A 14,947-nucleotide genomic window follows, 5' to 3' on the forward strand; every position below is an offset into this window, starting at 1 on the left:
CACAGCCAGGGTAGAGGGAGAGCTCTACAATCGCCCCAGGTGTGTGTCCCAGCAACACCAGTTACCATCCAAGCAACATGGAGGCTCTGATCAAGAGACAACACGGAGCCCATCACTTCTTGGGTCTTCTTCTGACTGAGATTAAGTGGGAATGAGAAGCTTGTGCGTGGGACTTTTGTGGCGACTGGATGAGTGCTTCTCACAGTGAAAGCATTAAATTAAGACTCAGAGTGCTTGTAACCGTGCCTAGTGCCTAGTTAAGTACTAGAACTGTCTTACGTTGGCTGGACAAAGCTTATTCAGGAAGGTGAAGTGACTTGCCCAGGGCACAGAGTTTGGACATGTAAGCTAAAGCTAACAGCATTGCAGACTCTTAAAAAGGTCAGCTTCTTCAGGATGCTGAGGTTGAGCTGTGATCTAACCTTGGGCAAGTTTCTGTTTGGGTGGCTCCGTTTCCCCATAGAATGCAGAGATGCCAGCCCTACTGGAAATATCAACTGCAGAGAGAAGCCGGGACAGCCAGGGCACTGGGAACTGGAGCTGTGTGTCCAGGAGACTCCTCTGAAGGGGAGAAGGCTAAGCTTCTTCCAAACAGGAACCCTGGGATGGAAACCACAACCTGATCCTCCACGTATCCTCATTGTACCAAGGGTGCAGGCTTATGAGGCCTCATGATGCCAGGGGCATCACCCTAAAATGGAAGAGAGTATCATCTCTGTATAGCCTTCTGATGGTCACTGTCCTTGGCCCAGGGCTCCCTCTCAAGGGCCAAGATGAGTGTATGCTTGTCTGATTAAACACCCACAGGGTTTCCTGCTGGCTGCACAAGCGTGGGCTAGACCATTTACCTCTGATTTGGACACAGACATGTCCCTCGCTTTACAGCATTATCAGGATTTGGAGGAATATCTCTGCACTGTGAAGGTGCTACTTTCTTCGTGGACTCCAAGGCTTGGATACAGCAGTAGCTTAATACCTCATTCCTGTTGCCAGCTGTGTGGGATGGATTGTCCTCAGAGGAGAACAGACAGAAATCATGGTCTCAGAGCCACACTGGGTGTCCCTGGAGCCCCACGGTCCGAGTAGCCTGCAATCAGACTGTCACTGGGCCCTCAGAGGCCTGCCTCATAGCTTTATATAATTTATGAGGACCTGTGATGGAACTGAGCAAGCTTCTGACCCTTGTTCTAATTCTTCCTTTTCCTTCTAGAGTCAAGGCCAGAATCCCCACCTCTATGTGGGAGGTTGGGTGTGCACCAAAGCGGGAGACCCTGGGAGATGTTACCGATGGTTCCTCTGCAGGAATGGGCTAAAGTCAAGAAGCATGGGTGGGAACTGCTGGAGATCTAGGTGAGCATGTCTGCAGACAACCCTGTAGGTGCCTATCACACCCTCCGGGGTCCTCATGCTTGGGGATGATGGCATAGGGCACTGGACAGACCAGGGTTTCTCCACTCTCTACAGACGGCTCTTGACAAAGCTGGAAAGACACCCATGACTGGCCCTCCCGCTGGCTCTGAGTGGGCTAGATACTCCAGTCATGGGCAAAGGACCCCAGTTTCAGATTTCCTAACACAGCCAAGATTGGTACTTCTCCACCTCACAGAGTCCCAAGTTTGCTGGACTTCTGTTAGCTCTCCAGGGCCACATGGCAGTATGTCTGTCTGCCCTCCTGGGGGCTGGTCAGCTCCTGCCTCCCTGGCTGGAACTCAGACTAGCATCTTCCAGGGGAAGCTACAAAGTGTGGGGATAGGCTGAGCCCATTCCCTGCCCTCTGCTGACTCCACATTCAAACAGCAATCCACTTCACGATGAAGGAAGAAAGAAAGGAAGGGGATAGGTGGACCAGTGGATAAAAAAGGAGACCACGCCCTCTACTTACCTGAACATCGAACTCTTGCAGGAGGCCAGTGATGGTCTGTGGAGAGATGATAAAGTCACAGTTAGTTTCCTTGGTTAGAGATAAACCTCGGTACTCAGGGTCCTCTCCATTGCCTGAATCTGAACTCTGCTCAGTGGGCTTCCCTGAGTCCTCACAAAGAGAGCCTGTTTCACCTCAGGACACAGCAGCCCCATAGAAAACCGGCCCATCTGCTAGATTCTTTTCTGAGGACAGTTGGCCCGGAGAGGTCTGAAGGGAGAAGCAGGGCACAAGCCTGAGTGACAGAACACTGTAAGTGGCCACACAGTTCATGCACACACCGGAGTGCTGGTCTCCTGAAATTCAAATGGGACCCTGTCACCTCTGCTCCTGCAGTTCCTGTGTGGCTGTCAATGTCTGCATTCTGTGTTTAAACCCAGTCTTGTGTGGGGAGACGAGGATGATGGGACCCTCGAAGCCTCTTCCTCAGTCTACACATAATGAATTTTAAGCCAAACAGCTTTCATCCTCTAACAGCTTTCCAGGGCAGGAAGGGCCCAGGAGGGTAGGAGAAGGCCTAGACTCTCCTGAAGCCAGGATGGTGTGGTTCAGGGAGGGCCTGGAGCCTCACTGGTCCAGCCAGCATCTGTTAAGGATGGCTACTGGCTTGTTTTCTGCCCGACTTAGAGACTGAATCCAGTTGTGGACCACCAGGCACCACCCGGAGCCACGAGCCTCCAGTACAGAAGACGGCTCAGCAGTGCCAAATGCCCAAGAGGCCAGGGAAACAAAGCAGGGTATGGAGGAACACAGGGGCCGGAGAACTGTAAATCACGGTAACAGATGCCCTGCTGCAGGGGCTGGGACTGGGCGATAGGTAAGAACATCAGGAGTCACTAAATGCAGATAGAAACAGAGGGGACCAATGCCTGTGCTGTGTGTGTGTGTGTGTGTGTGTGTGTGTGTGTGTGTGTGTGTGTGTGTGTGTGTAGTGGGTAGCTGTCCCAGCTTTGACCTGGAAGTACTACCCCTGGTGAGGCTTCTGGTATCTGCCACGCCTACCTGTGACCTACCCCTGGGGCAGGGCTGAGATCCGGATATGCTGGCCTCTTGGTTCCTCGTAATCCTGGATGCTGGATGGCAGACCAAGTCAGAGTTCTCCAGAGAACCCCACTAGACTGCACCTCACCTCTTCCGGATCCTTTACTGGCTGTAAGTTGCCCCAAAATAAAACTCCTTTTGAACTGCACAGAATTGCCTTGTTAAATCCCCACATTATGTGTGTATGTGTGTGTGTTCCATCCATTTGCTTATATGCTATGCTTTTGTTCACATGTGTGCATGTTGTATACAAATGAATGTGTACTCATAACCACGAGTGTGCGTGTGTGCCCACTATGAGCACGTGATGGGGTAGCCTGAGGTAGCTCCACTCACCTCCCCTTTTTCCACCAGAGGCTTCACCTCGGCGAGGTCCACGTCCTGTAGCTCGCGGGACATGTCCCTGCTGTCACAGACCTACCAGGGGACAAAGGGCCAGGAGGTCAGCACTTCTCCGTGAGGTAACTTTCTTGGAAGAAGCTAATACATGAGTGGAACAAACAGGAAGACCAGTCCTCCCCGCTGCTCCCCAGTTCCTCCCACCCACATCCATGCCCGTGCTGTGGGCTACAAGGAAGCCGTCATCCCTCTCAGCCTTTCCCAAGCTTCCTGGCAGAACTGGGTAGTAGATTTCTGAAAGAGGAACCAGGTTCACTGTCAGAACTGCAACAAAGCAGGTGAATGGAGAACCGAAAGCGGGTGCCACATCTAACCCAGACCCACCAAGCACACTCCAATGCTGTTGATACATTCTAGAAGGAGAGCCTTCTACTGATCCCAAAGCCAGACATCTTCAGATTGACCATCGAGGGACCCAAAAGCCCCTGGGTGGCACCATGTACAGGTGCTATATACACCTCTGGACAGGATTTCGGGTCACCTGACCACAGTGGAAGAACAGGACACAAGGACAAGCCCAGGCCAAGGGACTGGCAGGTACTGAGCACTCAGTGGGGTGTGGGAAAAAAGAACCTAACATGAATGGTACTTCCTGAGCCAGACCCCCAAAGGGCAAGCAGGAGTGGCAACAGGAATCTCCTTGGCTGGCACTGGGACACATATTCCCACAGGCCAAGAAATAAGGGCTACAGAAACAGACAGGTGCAGAGCTCAGAGGAGCTGGGAATCCCAGCCTAAATGGGCTCATGGGGAGAGGAGAGGGCACAAGGTGATACCCACAGACCTGGGAGATAAACACACGTACTTCTAGATCCATAGTCAAGTTGGAAAAGTAAATGCCCACAAAGAGCAGGCATGGAGGAGGCTCAAGGGATGCTGAAAAACAACAGAAGTGTCACAGGTGGTGCACAGAGGCCTGAGGTGGAGGAAAAAGCCACGACATAGGCCCAGGAGAGGGCCTTCTATCTACCAATAGATGGAGTATGAGTTAGAATCCCAGCTGTTCAAGGCCCTGTAGATATTGCAGCAAAGGGAACTTAAGTCTCAAAAATTCCTGCGAACCAGCTGCCCGAGCTCACAGGAACCCTGTGACCCTCATCTACAGGTCAGCCTGCAAGAGCAGGCCACTCTAATACATACCCAAGCCAAAACATGGCATGCTGTGGGTGGACGGGGTGTGCTGGTCTGGGGCCCCAATGTGACTTTCCCCCAGTAGATAACCACCTCACAAGAATGTCTTTATGCAGCCTTTGGGGTCTGGGATCCAGAACATTTCAAAAACAAAGTCAGTTTTATATCTGTGAACATTCCTGGGCCTCTGCCAGCTCGGAGGCAGCAGGCATGAAAAGCTATGGTCTGAGAGCCTTGCTAATTCAGCATGTTCAGAGTCCCGAGACCTTAGCCGTGGGACACCTCGCCTACACAGCCTAGAGAGACCTTCCAAAAACCCTGGGCTCTGGCAACACCACCTCTCATGCTGAGAGTGGAGGACTTCAGATTTCACAGGGACCCTGAACATCACTCTGCTCAGCAGAGAGCTCAGGGTGAAGCAGAGGTCTTCTGCTTTCCCACAGGCTGGGTTCCGACAAGACCTCTTTGGCCCTTGACTGTGAGCCCCGCCCATCAGACAGTGCGCCTGTCTTGTGCCTCTCCCTCTAGCAGTTATTTCGATTCTCCTTGGTTGGTCCCTAACCCACAGAGAAAACTGCCCTGCAAACTTCCTCCAAAGACTCATCACACACTGTAGTCTAGCTCAGTTTGGTCATTTCTCCTTAGCTTCTAGAACATAATGCCAGCCTCCACCAGCTCTTTCCTCCTTCAGAAACTAAAGGAGATCAAGGGTAGCCTCTGGTCCCCTCACTGGACTTCCTGATTCACCCACCTTACACCCTTTCTCCTTTCCCTAGACCACAGGATGAGAAGGGATGAAAGATGGAATAGTCTTCTGACACCTCAAGCACTTGCCAATCTGCTCTTTGGAGGCTTAGAGCCTTCTTCTGACAGGCCTTCCATCAACTCAAGGCCTGATGGAAGTCCACAGGTGAAGGACACTGAGCATAATCTCCACTGGGGTTGATTTGTCTCCAAGAGGCCCTCTTGCAGTATTTCAAGACCTTTTTGATGGTCAAGAATGGGGTGCTACTGGGATTCATCTGGATGAACAGGGGCCAGGGACACTGCTAAAGATCCTATAATGGACAGGACAGAACCACAGCAACGACCACCTGCCCCGTGATGCTAACAGTGCAGAGGGTGAGACATCCTCCTCCGGGTGAAGACTCAGAAGCTGGTGGGGACAGACTACATCTCTCAGAAGACCGTGGGGCATGCTCGGGGACAGAACTTTCTGAGTGTGAAACACTTGCTCTATCCAGGTCACTGTTTCTCAGTAACCAAAGCTGTGCAGTAACCAGGACTACAGACGCCTGGGCTACTACAGGCCACCTTTGTCCCATATCTTCATCAGCGGCTGGGGCCCAGGGTATCACCCTTCTACATTCACTCTCTTGACGGGACCAATGGAGAGCCAGTCCCTAACTGGGTTTGGCAGCCCAAGAAAAGTGTCTCCCATATGTTTATTTTTTCCATACGCTTCTGTACAAAGATAGTCCTTTTAGGACATACAGTACAGAAAAATAGATTTAAAACCCAAACAGGAAACTTGGATACAGCCAGGGCTACAGGTATGGCCATTCTGTGGGCTCTTGTCCTCCTCCTCCCCAACCCCACCCATTCTGCTTTGCACCTCCAAAGCTGCTTTTGGCCAGCAGCAGAATGCCATGGGCAGTTTACAAGGTCCATGATAGAGTCTCAGTGTCTTTCTGAAGGACATTATTAAGCACCCCTCACAGGATCAGGAACAAAAGCAACTGCTGTATTGAGGGGAATTTGCCATGTGATAGGTCTGGGGATACAGCCATGACTGCTCCCAGGAACTCAGTGTCAAGGATCGTGTGTGGCCCTCAGGCCCCCTCTGTAGCCAAATGGCACTTCTGTCTGTCCCTACAGGACCTGACTCTCCAGGATCATGAAAAACAATGGATGCACCAATGTGTTTTAGCACTATGACATTCAGACCCTTGAGCATCTTATGATGTCTAGAAATATCCCCCGGCGCTGGCTAACCACCCCCTCAAGCTGTGACAACGACAAATGCCTGCTGACACTACCAAATGTCCCCTGGATGCAAAAAAAAAAAACCTGTCTGGGATTGGTTGAGCTTGGTGATTCCTGGTATGAATCGGGCATCCAGAAAACATCAGCTAGACATGATTCTTTAATCCAGTACACATTCGTAACCACACACTCTTGCCCCCAAGTCTAATGACTTCCGCTCACACAGTCAGATGCAGGGATTAGAGGAGGGACAATCTCCTCCCAGTGAAAGTCTCCTACAGAGGTGGGGCCCCAGCTCCTACGATCAGCTGGCAGCCTGGCTGGCACTGCTTCTTCCTGTCCTATCTGCCTACTCCAGGAATTCAGAAAAATAAAATAAAATAAAAAATAAATTAAATAAATAAATAAATAAGAGAAGCGAAGGCCACCTGGTGCTAAGTAGCAGGCGGTGGAGCAGACTCTAGTATTACCACCAGCCTCCAAACCCAAGTTGTCTGAAGCTCCACCTCTGTGTGCTCACTGATGTGTGTATGATGCCGGGGACATTGTAAGCCCTGCTCCCAGCAAGCAGCAGGGCTTAAATTGAACAACGACACAAAGGATCTGCAAACAGCTGTTTAATGAACCAGTGTCTCTTCCTTCCCGAGTTGCTTGGGAGTCCCTGGGGCCCTGTGAGGACACGGCCTGTGCTTTGCACATTGTTAGTCCCGGGGTGGCCCAGCAGGGAGGAGAACATGTGAAGAATGTTCAGCAAATGCCAAGCAGGTCTCAGCGCAGCACTATGAGGTCCCTCTAATATCAGCGATGTTAGACCATGAGTGACAAGGCCCAAGAAGGCTGGACAAACACATCTTGGTCAGTAGTGAACAAGAATTCAAGGGCTCCTGGCCAAGCCAAGCTAACATGTGCTGGGAGCAGGGAGAAATGTAACCCTGGGCCTCGAGGGGCAATGGCTGGAGTCCCTCTACCACCAGCAGCAACCCAAGGCCACTTGAGAAATCAGTAAGCAGTCTCTGAGGGCAGTGGGGGACAGAGTCTGGGATTCTCAAGAAGCCTCAGAGAAGTGGCAGGATACGCTTAGGAATTCTCAGTATGGGAATCAGGTGACCTTCTTGCCTCATGACTCCAAGTCATCATTCTTAGGAGCCTTACTTGCAAAGGATGTATATCTCTGTCCATGGGCAGTGTCTGATTCCCAACAAACCCGGTACACATGGGGACCCAGGCAGGAAGGCACAGCCTCGAAGACCAGAGTGCCACATGCATTGTGCAGGGCTCTGGCTAAATGGCCCTGCCTCGTCCTCCTCTTCATCAGGTCTCGGACCCTTCTATTCTGACACTGGGTTTTCTACTTAGCTCTATCCCTCCTGAGAGCTGAAGCTGCTGTGTGGAACCCAGTCCTCTGCTCACCCTTTTGGGCAAGCTCTCCTGGACCCATGGGATGAAACAAGAGACCCATTCATAAACTGCTCCGGGACTTCCAGGACCCAGACTCCCAGGAAGAGCATCCATCCGGGCTGGACAGCATGAAACCCCACATGGCCACACCATAGTAAGTGCCACAGGTCACTTCCACTTCCATGGTGACACACTCATTTCTGTGCTCAAGGAAGTCCTAGGCAGGGGCATCCCCAGCTTCATAGAAAGGTATCAGTAGCTCTGTAAATGTCCCTCATGTGACTTCCCAAAAGGTCCATGTCTCCATCCTCCAGCCTAGAGAAGGATGGCCACCTCTCGCTCCTTTGTTGGAGGCAGACAACAGACACCCAGAGTCCTGTAGTGAAGCAGAGAAAGGAAAACCAGAGGGGACCTATGGCTGGCTCAGCACTGACTGTGTTACATCAGCAGCTGGCCCAGATTCTGCCCTTCAGGTAGCAGTCACAGGAGCATGGCTGTTCCTCCCAGCTTGTCCTTTACAGAGCCTGGACTAGGGATCAGTGTGTGATACCAACAGCAGCATAGCAACCCCAGAAAGGCCTGGAGGACAGTCTCACTTCAGTGCTAACCCAGGGAAAACTACCTTGGGACATCCCCAGGTTTTCCCACATGTCAGTTGGGACGTTCCTATGTCAGTTCAAAGTCACTCTGAAGTATTCGCCCAGCTCTCTAGATGTTTTCTGGACTTTTGGAAGCGAAGGCTCTGGGAAGGGTGAGGCTGTGGAGACCTGAACTGATTTTCTTACACAATACAGTTCAGAAGAATGCGTGGACAGTGCAGTAGATGGGCTGGAGTTCTGAGAGAGGTCTCCAGTTAGGGGAAGTGTAGAATGGGATGTAAGGTCTCAGAGAGATCCAAACACTAAATGACAGTACGAACATCCTTCTCAGAAACTTCCAGACCAGGGTTCCTCCAGGGCCTCAGGGCTCTGCAGAATACTGAGCATCACTGCCTGGGTCCGTATTGGAAAAATGGGACAAGGGTCATAAGGAGAAATCACCTGTTGCCAGGCAACCAAAGCCGCTCCATCCCCTGTGCATCTGTACGGACTGAAGCTTTTGTTTTTTAGACTGAATCTAGTATGTGACCAAGGACTCTACCACTGAACTATGTTCCCCACCTCTTTCTATACTTTTTCTTCTGAGACAGTCTCAAGTTGCTCAGGCTGGCCTTGAACTCACAATCCTTCGGCCTCTGCATCCCAAGCAGCTGGATTACAGAGCTGCACTACCTGCTGAAAGTGGGGGGGGGGAGGGGAGGGAGGGGAGGGTGTTTTCTGTTCAATCAGAGCCCTAGAGCAACCAGCAGTGAGGTAGGCAGAGTAGAGGGCTGGCTAGAACAGAATATCAGGAAGAAGGAGTACCTGGAACCTGCCCGCCCTGATCGTCCCAAAGTGCTGCGTGGTGTCTTGGCACTGGAGTTCTGGCAGTTAGTGGTTTGGCAGATGACTGTTTGAGTTATAATCCAGTAACTGGAAGTCTGAAGACGGACATTGGTCACACTAGAGGACTTTTCTGTGAATCCGTGGGATGGGTAGAAGCTGTGCTCACGAGGCTAAGACAGTTTATTGGCATCACAGAGTCAGTGTTAGCCAAGAACAGAAATGGATCTTCATACAGAGCCCTTTGTCCCCAAGATCAGACGGCATGCTGGCCCCCCAATGAGATCCTTCCCCATAATGGCCCTGTCACTTTCACCCTCCAGAACAGCCCCTGCCGTCCTTCCTGTCCAGATGGGCTGGTTTATTGCCCTCATCAATGGAGATTTCCTTCGGGCAGACGTGGATAGAGTACTCGCTGAGCTCCAGGCTCTTGGGCCCTGGGAGGGGGCATGGGAGACAGATGACAGGACAGTGTGATCCCTCAGGACAAATGAGAACAGGGCGGACACCCAGCCCAACTGCCAGCCATGGAGGGGCCATGGGAGAATCTGGAAGGAAGGGCAGAGGCAGGCTGGCTGGCTGAGGAAGGCTCACAGAGTCACCTGTCCCTTAAGAAACCCCATCATATCTGTGTTTGGAGAGGACTCCTCAAGACCCATTTCACTAGCAAGTGGGAGGAGCTGGGGATGGAAACCAGGGGAGATGGGGACCTGCCTGCACTCTGTGTCTCTCAGCAGAAGACTACAAAGTGAAGATTGAAAGGTTGCTTCAGACTTAAGGAAAGGGTGAACCTGTAAAATATGAACTGCTTTGGGCCGTGGTGGCGCACTCTAATGCCAGCGCCCAGAGGAGGCAGAGGTAGGCAGATCTCTGAGTTTGAGGCCAGCATGATCAACAAAGCAAGTTCCAGAACAGCCAGAGCTGTTTGTGTACACAGAGAAACCCTCTCTCTCAAAACAAAAACAAAACAAAAACAAAAACAAAACAAAAATGAACAAGAAAAGATGAACCGCAAGTCCCCAGGTTCATGAGTCTTTCATTTTACTTTTCTGGGGAAGGAAGGGCTAGCTAGACTGATGGTCCTAGAGAGAAAGCAGGGGTAGGCAGTGGGCATACAGGTCTACTAAAAAGATAGGAAAATAAATAAGAAATTCTTGGTTCAAAGAGGTTGTTTGTAGGTCAGATTTTGTTAAGCATCTTCTTATTCTGAGAGGCCAAGGCAGACTTTCTCATATTCTCCTTAAGGGCTTGAGCCCTTCACAACACCCACCCTAAAGAATTTAGTTCCATGCCAACATCTAACCCAAAATGTGGTCCTCCACCTCTAAAGTCAACCTCCTGTTGGACCACAGTGCTCCCATTCTGCATCCATACAAACGCCCTTATGATAAAAGAACTAGAGGCCATGTTCAGCAGCTCCATCTCCCAAGAAGAGAAAGAGCAAGTGAGAAGGGCGAGCCTAGAATAAGATGTGATCAAGAGTGGTGGTGGCAGCTGGTGGCGGCGGGCGGCGGGCGGCGGGCGGCGGGCGGCGGCACACGCCTTTAATCCCAGCACTCGGGAGGCAGAGCCAGGTGGATCTCTGTGAGTTCGAGGCCAGCCTGGACTACCAAGTGAGTTCCAGGAAAAGGCGCAAAGCTACACAGAGAAACCCTGTCTCGAAAAACCAAAAAAAAAAAAAAAAAGATGTGATCAAGAAGGCCCTGGGGCCTGCAGTGTATTCAACCAGGTCCAGCACCCACCCCAAGGCTGGGCCCAGAAGCTCTATGTGGCCTGAAGGGGCAAGGTGAGGGTTTGGAGGTGACTAGGGGTAAATACTTTTGACCCAGATCCACTCACCAGATTCCGAACAAGTGCCCAACCTGTTTTTAACCTGAGAAGTAAGACTTGTCTCCTACCTCAATTGTGTGAGCTAAGATCCTAGACCCCCAAGGCAATCTAGGTAGGTAAATGCTATGTATTGAGCACTGTGAATTTCCAGACCCAGGGAGCCAAGAGGGTATGGCAGGAATGGCCTCCTCCCATCTGCTTTCCCCCAGCCTCCGGGAGCAAAAATTCCCCAGCGCCTACCTTCAACCTAATCCTACTGTTTAGCGCTTTGAAGAATCTCGAAAAGAAAAGTCTTGGGAGTGAATACTCCATTGGGAGTATTCACAGACCTGGCTAGGGTTATAAGAAATGGTGGCTTCGGACCGACTGTCAATGAGCTGGCTCTATAGTGTCCTTTGCAACTGTTATGGGAAACGAGCACACAGTGCCCCGGCCATGTGCTGACCATTAGCCTCACTTCACACAGGTTAGCTTAACCAAGTTCCACACCCCCAGATGAGATTGTTTGTGTTGTTCTTTCTTCATAGAAGGGGAAACCTGAGGCATAAAGCCCCTGAATGGTTCATTCTGCCCTGCTTTCTCCAGGCGTCTGGATATATATTGCGGTGCTAGAACACAAAGGTCTTGAGGGCTGACTCAAAGGGTTCGGTCTGGTTCTCCCACTTTTAACCACATAGCTTCACACAAGCCTTTGCTTTCCTAATCCACTCAAAAGAGAGAATACAGCCCAGGCAGTGTCTCTGTGGATACCAAAGGGATGATAAGGGCACCAGGATGCTCGGTCCGCCCCATCCCAAAATTCCTTCCTGTATTCTGCCCACTCTGGCTAGACCCTCAGATGCTAGGTATCATGGCGGCTTGCCTCCGAAGCCACAGGACCTTTGAGGCACACCTTAGATGGCTCCTCTGGAACTAGGTCTTAAGGGAAGTCCCACAGCCTCAGGGACATCAGAAAAACACATTGCCTTCTTTCTGTCCCCTGCTGGGACTAGCTCAGGCCACCAGGGGTCAATGCGCCCAGGGGCCCCAGCACTTGTTCCCAGGGGCAGCTAACGCAGAAAGCCACCAGGTGGAAGGACGGTGACCCTTGTCTCTTTCTCACTAAACTGACTTTGCTTCTACCTCAGCAGCTGATTTAAATACTTTTAAAGAAAAAAACAAAACACTTACACTCTGCCTTTCCCGCCAGGGTGGCTTCGCCTGAAACTTGCTTTTAAAAAGACAAATTTCTATTCATAACTTGTAGCATACAGGCAAAAAAAAAAAAAAAAAATCAAGTTCAGTGCCAACCAAGAGACTTCTGGAGGGGACCCTGGCTCTCGCTGACCTCTGTCTCTTATCTCAGTTCTCATAGCTAAAGAGGCAAGAGATGGGACAGGAATGCATGTGCTTGGACTTCTTTTTCAAGTAGCCCAACCAGTGGTTGGCAACCTCTGGTTTGCCTTCACGGGGAGAAAACTAGCCAGGGCAGGAGACCCTACAATGGACCCAGGAACCAAGCACTACCTCCAGCCAGAGGATTGCATCAGATGCCTACCTGGGATCAAAGGGGGTCAGAGCAGAAGGCACAGCTGTCCCAGTCATTTTTAATGTATGTGTGAACCCTTCCTGTGAGCCAGGCTACTGTCCTAGGTGTGGCAGGCAAAGTCCTCCTTACCGAGGTACCTGGTACTGTGGCTACTGGAAGACAAAATCTCACCAAGCTAAGAAGAGACAGATGGGGTTAGGTCTCTGACACCATCAACCACAGAGCTTGGAGCTTTTTTGGCCCCTCCTGAAAAGCTTCCCTCACACCCTTATTAGCCCCCACTCGGTACCATCCTGGCCTGGAGCTGGTTGAGCCACCCTACATAGCAATAGTGGCCTGTCCCTTCCCTGCGACTGCTCCAGAACTTGGCACGGCCTTTGAAGACAGGCTGGGAGGTTTTCCTCTGCACCTGGCTTTCTCTTCACTCACACACGTGAAACAAACAAAAATGCTAAGATTTCTAACAGGAAGAAACAACCTGGAAGATTTGCCATGAAACTCCTTTCACCCATCATTTCACTTGGGGCAGGTAGTGTAGGGGAACATGGGCAGAGGGGTGCGTGGCGACCTGAACGTCCCATCTCCTACAGGAGCTTAAAGGACTCAAATAGGCTGGCGTGCCCGGGAGACTTGTGAGGAAAAGCTGAAGGCTGTTCTAGAACACGGACCACCGGACTTCCCTCCCCAACTTGCGGTCCGAGGGGTGGTGCTTTGGGGATCCGTGACGACGGCCAGCAGGGGCGACAGACAGGGAAGATGGAAGGTGGCAGAGTAAGGAAGCGATCCTCAAGTCCCAGCTCCAGCTACTCATTTGACAGAGGCGGTGACAGCGTGTCCCCCGCCCCCTCCCGAGCCTGCAGCATTCCGACCGCCCCTCCCGAACCTCCTCGACAGGGTGAATCAGAGACCGCGACGGGTCTCTCGGGAACGGACGAGCAGTTCCAGCTGCTCTCGCGGCTAGAACAGCAGGGAGGACCGCCTGAGAGAAAGAAAGGGGCGGGGGGTAGGGTGGGGGGACGATAGGCGGAGGCGAAAATGACGACACCCGGAGCTCCAGCCAACTCGGGGGCTGCCAGGTGCCCGAGCGACCCTGGCGGCACAAGCCCCCTCTCCCCGCGCAGCCACAGCGCCAACCCCGGACTACCTAAAGGGCCGCACCCTGCCCATGCTGCGCTCGCCGCCAACACTCGCTCTGGCGCGTGCAGCACGCGCCGGGACACACCCCGGACTCTCCCCCGGCACACACATGTTCTTTCACACGCACAGCTTGGAAAGCACCAGACTGTTGGACCGAAGGGGAACCTGGGCTCAGGTCACACTGGTTCGGGACCAGTCTCCGAAGCAGATAGACCCTTGTCCCCTTCTGCAGAATTCCCTCCAAGACTGCCGGATCTTGGAGTACTCACCCCGCGGGTACACGCTGTGCAGTCGTTCTTTCCCTAGTCATCCCAACACCCATCCATACCCCTTCACACCTCTGTGTACACACAAGCCCACTGGACAGAAGAATCAGCTATGACTCGGGGGTGACGCCAGGAAGAAGGACCCAGGTGTTCCTAGGCTCTCCGCCCCAACTTCGACCCCCTTCCCCAGTTTGAAAGGAAGAGAGAACTGGACATGTCTTTTTCTCCCTTTCAGTAATCGAAACCCCCTCCAGTGATGCCAGAGCCCCTCTCCCACGCCGACGCCACCAGGTCCTCGCAAGGGCCACAGAGGCGGACGGGGAGTCTTGCAACACCTCGAAGACAAGCCTCCTGAGGGTTCTTGTCGTGCCCCGGAGGAAAAAGGCGTCGGGGGTGGCGGGGGCTTACCTAACGAGCGAGCACGGAAAGAAGACAACAACAAGGTTGGCGGCGCGGCGCCCAGCGGGAGGTGAAGAGAGAGGCGAGGATGGGTGAGCAATCAGCCGCACAACAGGGTGGCCTGGCAAGGTTTGTTTATGTCCGGGCGTAGGGCGATTTTATAGGCACCGGGGCCCCGCCCCCAGGGCCTCGCCCCTCCCCGACCCTCGGCTCCCAGCGCAGCAGGGGACACACCCCTTTCCCCGGTTCCCTCGCCGCTGCACCCTGCCTGAGCTGGGCGGGGCGGGCTGGAGCCGCCGCCTGTTGCGCAAGCCTTTGCAGGGGCGCGGCGGGAGGGACTGCCAGGCCCCGGCTGCCGCTCCTCCCTTCGACCCCCCCCCTCCCCCGTCCCCGCGGCGAGCGCAGTGGACGTGTGTGCACCCAGTGGTTGTGTGTGTTCCCGTGAGCGCTCGTACGTGTGCATGCAGACTTCCTGTGTCTCTGCGCGGCC

The 14,947-nt window shown here is 52.7% G+C and overlaps 1 protein-coding gene across 1 annotated transcript in view; it reads right to left on the reverse strand.

Moving 5' to 3' along the window:
- Nucleotides 1–14,732, reverse strand: part of Ndrg1 (N-myc downstream regulated 1) — a 47,982-nt gene extending 33,250 nt beyond the window's left edge. Inside the window, exons 1-3 of the mRNA XM_006980319.4 lie at nucleotides 14,467–14,732; nucleotides 3,299–3,379; nucleotides 1,883–1,918 (exon numbers count right to left, since the gene is read on the reverse strand). Coding sequence (XP_006980381.1) covers nucleotides 1,883–1,918; nucleotides 3,299–3,361 — 99 coding nt within the window. The 5' untranslated portion in view covers nucleotides 3,362–3,379; nucleotides 14,467–14,732. The remainder of the gene's footprint in view (nucleotides 1–1,882; nucleotides 1,919–3,298; nucleotides 3,380–14,466) is intronic.
- Between the last annotated feature and the right edge of the window lie 215 nt (nucleotides 14,733–14,947).

The sequence above is a fragment of the Peromyscus maniculatus genome, chromosome 20 (assembly GCF_049852395.1).
Source record: "Peromyscus maniculatus bairdii isolate BWxNUB_F1_BW_parent chromosome 20, HU_Pman_BW_mat_3.1, whole genome shotgun sequence".
NCBI classification, from domain to species: Eukaryota; Metazoa; Chordata; class Mammalia; order Rodentia; family Cricetidae; genus Peromyscus; species Peromyscus maniculatus.